Source organism: Mauremys reevesii, linkage group 15 (assembly GCF_016161935.1).
Source record: "Mauremys reevesii isolate NIE-2019 linkage group 15, ASM1616193v1, whole genome shotgun sequence".
NCBI classification, from domain to species: Eukaryota; Metazoa; Chordata; order Testudines; family Geoemydidae; genus Mauremys; species Mauremys reevesii.
Window position 1 is genome coordinate 14,299,397 of NC_052637.1, and position 10,219 is coordinate 14,309,615.

The window sequence follows — 10,219 nt, forward strand, 5'->3', positions numbered from 1 at the left end:
ACTGGGGGCGGTCCAGGCCAGTTGACACGCTCTGAGACATCTGGAAATGCCTTTCGAGGGACTAGGTTTGCCACCCCTCCAGGATTGTCCTGGAGTCTCCAGGAATGAAAGATTAATCTTTAATTAAAGATTACGTCATGCGATGAAACCTCCAGGAATACATCCCACCAAAACTGGCAACCCTACTGTGAGACACAGGGAATCCCAGGGCGGCTGCGCCAAGGGTCATTTATACTGCATCTGTGTGTCACATTTATATTGTTCCCCAAGCATTAGCCTTCATGTATCACTTTTATACCGTTTCCCCCACACTATTAGCATCCGTGACACATTTATATTGTTCCCCCACATTAGCCTCCATGTGTCACTTTTCTACTGTTCCCCCATTAGCCTCCCTGTGTCACATTTATACTGCTCCCCCACCTCATTAGCAGCCAAGTATCACATCTATACCCTCCCTCTATCCTGTCAGTCTCTGAGCCTCACATTTATACCATTCCCCACCACACAAGCTCTTGTTAGCCTCCCACTGTCATGTTTATCCTATCCCCCTTTGGCTCCCTTCACCCTGCAGCCCAGTCCGTGCATCCCCTCAGGGCTCCTCCTCCCCATGGCTCCTCTGGTGTTTGATGAGGTTGGCCCGGCGGGTGAATCCTTTCCTGCACCGGGAGCACTTATAGGGTTTGCCGCCCATGTGGGTCCGCTGGTGGATGATGAGGTCGAGAGTGAGGCCGAAGGCCTTCCCGCACTCGCTACACTTGTAGGGCCGCTTGCCCAGGTGGCTGCGCTGGTGCTTGGTGAGATGCGAGCTCTGGCTGAAGGATTCCCCGCACTCGGGGCACTTGAAAGGCTTTTCTCCGGTGTGGATGCGCCGGTGCCGCTCCAGGTGGGAGACCCAGGCAAAGCCTTTCCCGCAGTCGCTGCACTTGTAGCTCTTCTCCGCCGCGTGGCCCTGCTGGTGGGCCAGGAAGGCGGCGTTGTCCCCGAAGCGCTTGCCGCAGTCCCCGCACTTGTAAGGCCGGTCGGGGGAGTGGGTCTTGCGGTGCTGGAGCAGGTGGGCCTTCTGGGCGAAGCGCTCCCCGCAGCTGGTGCAGGGGAAAGGGCGCTCGCCCGTGTGGACCCGCCGGTGCCGCTCCAGGTGAGAGGCCCAGACGAAGCCTTTGCCGCAGTCACTGCAGCGGTGGGCCCTCTCCCGCCGGTGGGAGCGCTGGTGCCGGGCCAGGGCCGGCCCGGCTCGGAAGCACTTCCCGCAGTCGCCGCAGCGCAGGGGTTTCTTGCCCAGGTGGGTCCGCTTGTGGCGGGCTAGGTCCGAGCTCTGACAGAAACTTTTCCCGCAGTGCGGGCAGCGGTAGGGGCGCTCCCCCGTGTGGCTGCGCCGGTGCTTTGACAGATGGGAGCTCTGGCTGAAGGATTCCCCGCACTCGGGGCACTTGAACGGCTTTTCCCCAGTGTGGATGCGCTGGTGCCGCTCCAGGTGGGAGGCCCAGATGAAGCCCTTGCCGCAGTGGCTGCACTTGTGGGGTTTGTCCGCCGCGTGGCCCTGCTGGTGGGCGGCCAGCTCGTCAGGCCGGGCGAAGCGCTTCCCGCAGTCGCCGCACTTGTGGGGCCGGTCGCTGGTGTGGGTGCGGCGGTGCTGCAGCAGGTGGGAGCTCTGGCTGTAGCTTTCCCCGCACTCGGGGCAGCGGAAGGGGCGCTCGCCAGTGTGGATGCGCCGGTGCCGCTCCAGGTGCGAGGCCCAGATGAAGCTCTTGCCGCAGTCCTGGCAGCGGAAGGGTTTGGCGTGCTCCTCGGTCGGCTTGCCCTTCCGCTGCCGGCCCCCAGCCGCCCCACACTCGAAACTCTTCCTGCAGTCGCCACAGCGAGTCTGGGCCACCGTGCCCTTCGGCTTCCTCAAGCCTGGACCGCGCTGCGTGGCTTTGTCATGCTTCTTCCCTGGCTGGGCTTTCTTTTGTTCATCGGAGTCAGCAGGGCTCTTTTCCCACTCAGGGTTCTGAGACGTGTGTGGTTCCAGTTCCTCTGAGCCTTCCTCCTCCTCCTCCTCCTCCTCAGCATCCTCCTCCTCGTTGTCGCTCACCAAACCATCAGCTGCTGGGATAAAGGGAGAGAGAGTCCAGGCATGAGTCACTCCCTGCACAGGGGTGGGGGGGAGGGGGAAAGGAACGCAGATTTCCCCACAGAAGAGAGAGGAAGGGGTTTATTCTGTCTTCACATCCCATCTGAAGACTCCGGGGAAGGGAGCTGCTGCCAGGTACAAGCCAGGACGGATGGGGAACCATGACTGACGTCTGCCACAAATACACAGCTGGAGTTAGTTGAAAAGCAACGATTATGATTCGTGGGAATTTTTTTAGATGGTTTTTAATTTTAATTTTGTTTAATTTCGTACACCAAAAATGTCGCTGTAAGAACCTGAAGTCAGAAAAGTCCCAGAATTTAAGGCTACAAGGGGACCCACCGGGACATCTAGTTTGAAATCCCTTTCTCTCAATTTTCAGTTTTTGAAAAACCATCTGCAGTTTAAAACTTTGAGCTGTCTCTAAAAATGTTCAGTTTTCATAAATCAACCAACCAACCAATAATTTTATTGCAAACCTTTATTTTATTTATTTTTTTTAAGAAAAGCAGATTATTTTGATTTTCTAGTTTTGGGTTGAAAAAGTGGAAATTCTGACCAAAATGAAGATTTCCTGCAAAAATGTTTGTTTTGGTGAAAATGCTCCTTTTTTTGGTCCTCCCTCTTAAAAAAAAGAAAAAGTTTTAATGAGCAAATTCCAACCAGCTATAGCCACAACGCCTGCTGCTGGCTACAAACCTGACCCGGGTGGGAGGAGGCAGAAGACGGGAGCTCACGGGAGTCTGATTCACCCGGTTGCTCACCTGCGGGGGCTCCTCGGGGGCTCTCCCGTCCCTGGAAATCCCGGGCGGATGGCTCCTCCCCTCGTTCCATCCAGGAGATCAGGTCGGGTTTAGAAATCGGAAATAGTGCTCGTAGGGGAAAAACAGGTGATATCACGGTTCATTAGGTGTCTCTACTCCAGCTCCTTGCTCTCTGATTCTGCCTCTCTGGCTGCTCCCTTGTCCTGGGGGTGTCTTTTCTTCTCCAGCTCTTTGCTGGCTCAGCTGTTCAACAGCTGAATCCCTCTCTCCTGGCCTGGTCTCTGTGATGTGTTCTCCTCTCTCTTTTCGATCCAGGCCTCATCTCATTTCCCTGTCCCCCAGTTCATCCTCCTGCCCCTGCCGCTCACAACTCCCCTTAACTCTACTGACTCCAAGCTCACAGACTTCAAGTCTGTGCCGCCTTCTTTTACACTTACTCACTGTCGTTCCTCTCTGTCCATCTCCTCCAAACCTCCTGTCTTATGGCCCATCCTCTGGTCTTTATAGCCTGCTCAGCCCTAGAAGACGACCATAGATGTTGCTGTTCTGTCCACTCTGCAGCCTTGACTGCACCAGAGAAATTAACCGTGCTAAGAGCTGTTTCAACCTGCCTGCACGCTTGTAGCATGCCCTGGGTCCGCTTGCAAACGTGCTGCGCACAGTTATGACCTGGGCTATGGGAGTAAGGACTTTCCAGGGCTGAAGTCTGACCTGCATTAGTCTTCTTAGCACGACATGCCTCAGGGGGCATGTGACCAGGGTTCATCACCGAATTGGGCCTGTTGGCTGGATCATTAGCTTCCCTGGGCTGGGTACTGATGGGGAGGGCGACATGAACGCTGATCCACGCCCCGCCAAGGTGTTAGTACCGCGGTGAAGGTAAGCTAGCCAGACCTGCCAGACTAGTCCTGCGGCTGAACCACAGCCGGTCCTGTGGACACTCCGCTGGGCTGGCAGTTGGGATGCCCAGATTCTATTCCTGGGTGACCTCGGGCGAGTCACTGCCTCTGTTTTCCCTCCCACCCTTTATCTGTTTGAAGTACAAGCTCTTCAGAGCAGGCATCCGCACCGGCTAGGTTTGAGAGTGGGGTGAAGTACAACAGAATCCCAGTCTCAGTTGGAGTCACTCACAGCTGCTGTAATAAAACTCATAGCAGCGTCAGTGGATTCTCCAGCTGTCAGAGAGGCTACCCAGAGGGCACTGCCGTTTGAGAGGTGAATGCAGGACAAACCTGCAGTGGAGTGGTTTAGTAAGCCGGGCCAGCACTGAGCCCCTTGGGATTACAGCTGTTCAGCTCGAATGGCTTCATTCTCTGGTGTAGACCAAAGGCCTTGACTGTGTCATCCCGCTCTGTGCTAGTCCGAGCCATACTCCCCTTTTGTCCTCTGACTCTGCGGACACCTTCCTTCCCCCGGCCTAGAGCGTGTAGACTATCAATAAAACAAGCAGATTTTGCACTAAATCTATAAATGACACAGATTTCAGTGTGCTGTTGTTCGCAGGGCTGTATTACGGACCGTTCAGAGCAGCCGAGGAGCGGCAACGTGGTCAGGAAGGAGACCCAGGTTTAATTCCTGGTTCTTCCACTCATTTTACCCCAGGCCTCCTCTGTTAAAAAACAAACAAAAAGAGCTAATGATGCTCTCCTGCAAACGCTGGGAGAGTCAACCCAGAGCTGTTTGTGGTGGGACGGGGGGTCCAAGCACCTACAACCAATTCTCATGCATTAGCCTGGGTGGTTTGGGGCCCTGACAGATGCCATCCAGCCAGTTCCTCCTGGTTACTGAACTGGGAAACTGACAGTTTCCCTGCTTTGCCTCAGATCTTCAGTTCGCCACCTCAGTTTCATCAGCTTCTCCTTTCAGTCCCCATCGCCTCCTGCCTGCCAGCCCTTCTTATCCCCCGCCACAATCTCTGTCCTCTGGGGCCTCCCCTTTCAGGCAGGCCTCTGTTCTCCTCCATTCTAGATGATTTCTCCATCTCTCCTCTCCCTCCATCCCTCTCCGGCCCAGCTCCTAAACATCTTTGAAGTTCTGGGCTTTTGTGCTCTGCTTCCATCCAGCCCAACTTCCCCCTCTCCATTAGCCGAGCTAGCAACCAGCTCCTGGCCTGACCTATCCCCCCAAACACATCCTCATTGCACTCTCCACAGCCACAGCCCTGACCCCATTTCCCCCAGGCCTTCCCTCCACGTCCTCCCACCGCACTCGCAGCTCTGCCAGCTCCGCCTTTGGACTTGTGGCCTCTGTCCTCAGCCCCCTCCTCGCTCCACGGTTTCGGTTGTCGTCTGGTCCCCTCTGCCTCTCCCCGGTATCCCCTTGCCCTGGCGTCAGACCCTTCCTACCTCAGTCTCCAGCTCCCACGGTTGAAAAATGAACAAATAAATCAATATTCAGGCAAAAAATTGCAAAGTTGTTTTAATCTCAGTATCCCGCATTTTTTTTAATTCAATTTTCCCCAAAAACGTGTATGGAAGTTTTTCATTTCCCCCCAAAATTCCACTTCTTGTGAAACAAAAAAACACTGTTGATAATGGCTTTGAAACAAATTTTGGGAAAACAAGTATCCAAAAAAAGTGGCTTTTTTTTTTTTGCGCCAAAACCTTTGACAATTCTTTGGGGGAGGGGAAGCTGACTCTTCCCAAGAAAAAACTTCTGGTTTGAGAACTGTGGCCCACCTTGAGCCCTGCGTCCTTTCCACTCATCCAGCCCCTGGCTACTTCCTGCTGCTCCTTAATCCTACGAGAGCTCTTCAGTCTGCCCTTCACTATCAGCAAAGCACAGTGCTCTGTGGCGACTTGCTTAGGATTCATGAAACGTTTAATACTCAGTCAGTGTCAAGGATTCTTGTGGGGCTTTCTAGCCACACTGGCATGATACCTGCTTCTTCACATCTGGCTTCCTAGGCTGCAGCTCCCTGCCTTTCTTCTCCTCCCTGTCCCGTCTTCATGGAGGTGGGGAAGGGGCTGGGGGTGGGCAGGAAGGAGTGGATTTAAGTTGGAGAGAAGAGAAGGGAGAGATGAAAAGAGTTCCTCACCCAGGGACATCAGGGTCTCATAGCTTTCCTGCATGACATCCCGGTACAGGGCTCTCTGCCGCGGATCCAGCATCACCCAGGGCTCCATAGTGAAACAGTCGCCTCCTCCAACGTCACCAGCAGCTGTAATGACAATTGCCCCAGCTCAGTACCTGCTGCCCATCTCCTATACGTTGCACCTGTCACCGAGTGGCTGGCTCCTTGGAAAAGAAGTGGGTCCAGCACCCCTATACCTCAGGTGGCCAGATCTCCTGATAGCAGGGGCTTTGTCTTATATACGCCCCACTCCCCGAAAAAATGGGTCCCAATTTTTCATTCTTGCTATCTGTTCCCCCTAGCAGAACAGGTGTGTCCCACCATGGAGACCTGGGAGCAGGAGGTCAGCTCCCAGGGAAGATCCCTGCTGAGGTGCAGGGGGGAAGCTGCAGGGAATTAGAAAGGTTTGCTGGCTCTTTCTAGGAGTGGGGAGAAAGACTCAGGAAAGGGGCAGGCGAGAGACAGCTGAGAAGAGGCAGCAGGGGCAGGTGAGAGATGCCTGAGCAGGGTATGAGGTGTGTCGTTCAACTGTGTTGAAGGAGCTGTGTGTACCGGGGAGCAGGGGGAACGGACTGTGTTTGGGGCTATTTTGTACCGTGTGGGATAATAAAGGGTAGGGGTAATATTGGACACAGAACGTGCAGTGGAGCCTGAGAAGGGGAACCAGAAGGTGGGGTGCCTGCAGGGCTGTGCCATGAGGGGGCGTTTGGAGACGGTAACACCATGACAACGCCCCTCAGAGAACAGGCCTGGCTTCATGCAGGTACACCAGGGATGAGTCTGCCGCTGCCTTTGCACCGACAGAGCCGGTCCTTTCGCTTGGGCCTAGACGGTGGCTCCTTGTCCCTGCTCGTTGCAGACCCACCTCCCACACAAATCAGCCAACAACACGCCGCCTCACCCTGCACTTTCCTCTCTTTGGCCGCCCCAGATCCGTAGCTGTGTTTGGGACCCTCAGGACTCTTCTACACTGAAAACTTACATTGGTCTAACTATGTTGGTCAGGGGTGTGAAAAATCCACACCCTTGAGAGATGCAGTGAAGCCAAGCTAACCTAACCTAGACAGCGCTCGGTCGATGGATGTGGATTAGCTACAGTGAACCCCTCCCATCTTTGTAGTGAGCGTCTACATGGAAGCCCCACAGCAGTGGAGCTGCAGCAGAGTCACTGTAGTGTTTAAGTGTGGACGGACCCTGAGAGCTCCCTGCCAAACAGAGAAAAGGGCTGAGTTCCAGGTATTCCAGGGTTTGTTCCATTGACAGGTGAATGTCTACACCCTCCCCAACAGGCCTGTTCCCAAAACTCAGACCCGGAGTCACACAAGTCACAGCAGACTGGTCATGCCCTTTCCTCCCTTCTTTCCCCTGGCGCATTGACAGTCCTGTTCCTCCTCCAGCAGCTCACTAAAAATACCCTCACGGAGCCGAACAGAACTTGCTCTATGCCCCAGGCGGTTGGGATGATCTGGAGAGAAAAGGGCCTGTTATGCTGCAGCCGGTCAGGCTGAGAAGGGCGACTGGGGAGGTTCTAGAAGGGGCTTTAGTCCACTTCACATCCTAGGCTTTTTCCTTGCAGACAGACACTAGGCTCTGCCATGGGTGCTGGGGGTGCTTGGTTTGAAGTCATTTCCATCATTTACAGGGTTTACAGTTTTGTTCAATGGCTTTCAACACCACCACTATAAAAACTGTTCCAGCACCTATGGGCTCTGCCTTGCTGGGAAAACGCTGAGGGCTTGTCTACACAGCAGGTTATGTCGGTGTAATTATGTCGCTGGGGGGGGGGGAGGAATAAGCCACGCCCCTTGAATGATGTAAATTACACCAACCTAAGTGCTGGTGTGGACAGTGCTATGTGGGTGGCACAGCTTCTCCCGCCGACATAGCTACCGCCTCTTGTGGAGATGGTTTTATTATGCTGACAGGACAGCTCGCTCCCATCAGCTTAGAGCATCTTCACCAGACGCCCTGTGCAGCTGCGCCGCTGCAGCGCTCCTAGTGTCACTTTAGCAGACCCCGGCCCCTCTCACCAGGCCTAAAGCCACCCAAACATTTTTAAACCCTGCCAGGAACAGAGTCTCGGACCCATGTGCTAGAAAAGAGCGGAACCCAAGAAGCTGCCTATTTTGTGGGATTCCCCTTGGGCACAGGCAGAACTGACTTTTCCTCTCTCTCTGCTCCTCACCTTGTTCATGGGAAAGTGAAACTGCCCAGGAACGCTGCAGTAAATGGGTCTGGGCAGGTTTGGCTCTCGGGACTTTCCAGGGACTGGCAGTTCGGTCCTGTCCTGCTCCCAGCAGGGATCCCTGCTCCGTGGTGGTGGTGGTGGTGGTGGGGGGGGGGGGGAAGGGGAGTGTATGGTGCTGGGTTAGGCAGCCGGGAGGGCTCTCTGCTCCCTCTGAATCCCAGCAGCAGCCTGCGGGAGGGTGATAACAAGCAGGGGGCTGAATAGAAGGGTCTATCGCCTGCCCATGGGGACAGAAGGAGGGGTAGGGATTGAAAGGGGACAGGACAGAATTGGGGAAGCTGGTGGGGAGAGGGGTAAACTGAGAGGGGCTTACCCAGCTTCCCTACAACCCTCCCCAGATTCCTACAAGGCCCACCCCTGCCTGCCTCAGGATCCCCCTCCACCCACAACAACCTGCTGCCCGTTACCCTGGGCTCACCCCATGTTCCCTGCAGTGCTACGGGCTGTCCCCACCAACTCTCCTCCCAGACATGGGCCTCCAGAATCCCCCTCTCCTCTCTTCCCCTCCCCGACTCCTGCAATACCCTGGTCCCCAGAGGTCCTCTGGGTTCTCCCCACCCCCTTTGTTTGGGGAGATGTGGGGATCCCCCAGCACGCCCTGTTTCAAGGCCTAGGGGAACCCCACAGAGGGGGAATCCTCTAACCATGCGTCACTGGCAAGACACCCCAGAGAGTGGACACAAAACTGGGCCCCTTTGGCAGCCCATAATAACCTCCCTCCCCACTGATCGCTCCTGCTGCCCTTCCCAGGCTCTGCCCCTGTCTCCCTCCTGCCCTGTCCCCTCCCCTCGGGCTGGGAGACTCGGTCCCTGGCCCGGCCCGGGGCATTCGCTCCCCGGAGCTGGCTCGGCTCCTGCAGGCGCTCAGGGGGGCAGAGCCGGGGGGGGGGGGTCAGGGAGGGCAGCAGCTCTGGGACTCGCAGACCCCCCCGCCCCCCCGGGAGCAGAGCTGGGGCGAGGAGGGGCCGGTGGTGCAGAGTCACTTTCCTGCCCGGCCCCAGCCCTTCCCCCGGGTCTCGCCCCTCACCTGCAGGCTCCGGCTCAGGGGCTGGTGTCGGCAGAGCCCGGGGCTGCCCCAGGGGCTGGTTCCAGCCACCGCAGAAAGTCCCCCCGGCTGGGCACAGAGCGGCGTTAATGCAGGTTTCCGACCCACCGCAGCAGCGGCTCAGCCCGCGGTCTCGGGTCACAATGGAGCTGGCGCCCGCCGCCACTACCAGTCACCCCGTCTCGCTCCGGAAACCAAACCCCGGTATCCGGGCCGGAGGAAACAGAGCGCAGCCGCCCCTCCGCAGCCAGAGCCAGAGCCCTCTAGAGGCAGCCGAGCCAGACTCCACTTTCCCCAGCCCCATCGCTCCCTGGCAGAACCTAACGCTCGTTCCAGAGGTGTCTCCAGCTGCAGCCCACAGCACCATGTATCCCAGTGTCACACAAGCTTTCATCCTCCTCCCAGCAATGCTGGGGCGCAGGGTAGCCCCATGGGAAACTGAGGCACAAAGAGTCTAAGTGACCTATGATGAAATACATAAGAATGTCCAGACTGGGTCAGACCAATGGCCCATCTAGCCCAGAATCCTGTCTTCTGACAGTGGCCAATGCCAGGTGCCCCAGAGGGAATGAACAGCACAGGCAACCATCAGGTGATCCATCCCCTTTTGCCCATTCCCAGCTTCTGGCAAACAGAGGCTAGGGGGGACACCTGATCATCCTGGCTAATAGTCATTGATGGACCTATTCTCCATGAATTTATCTAGTTCTTTTTTGAACCTTGTTATAGTCTTGGCCTTCACAACACCCTCTGGCAAAGAGTTCCACAGGCTGACTATGCGTTCTGTGAAGAAACACTTCCTTTTGTTGTTTTAAACCTGCTACCTAGTAATTTCATTTGGTGACCCCTAGTTCTTGTGTTATGAGGAGGAGTAAATACCATTCCTTATTCACTTTCTCCACACCAGTCATGATTTTATAGACCTCTGTCATATCCCCCTTAGTTGCCTTTTTTCCAAGCTGAAAAGTCCCAGTCTT

The 10,219-nt window shown here is 55.7% G+C and overlaps 1 protein-coding gene across 1 annotated transcript; it reads right to left on the bottom strand.

Annotated features, from left to right (window-relative positions):
- Window positions 1-102: 102 nt before the first annotated feature.
- LOC120383004 (zinc finger protein CKR1-like) lies at window positions 103-9,373 on the bottom strand. Its single transcript, XM_039500586.1, has 4 exons — window positions 9,351-9,373; window positions 5,915-6,037; window positions 2,878-2,985; window positions 103-2,088 (listed from the first exon to the last, which is right to left on the bottom strand). Exons 2-4 carry the CDS (start codon window positions 6,000-6,002, stop codon window positions 593-595), a joined length of 1,692 nt encoding a protein of 563 aa, XP_039356520.1. The 5' UTR covers window positions 6,003-6,037; window positions 9,351-9,373; the 3' UTR covers window positions 103-592.
- Between the last annotated feature and the right edge of the window lie 846 nt (window positions 9,374-10,219).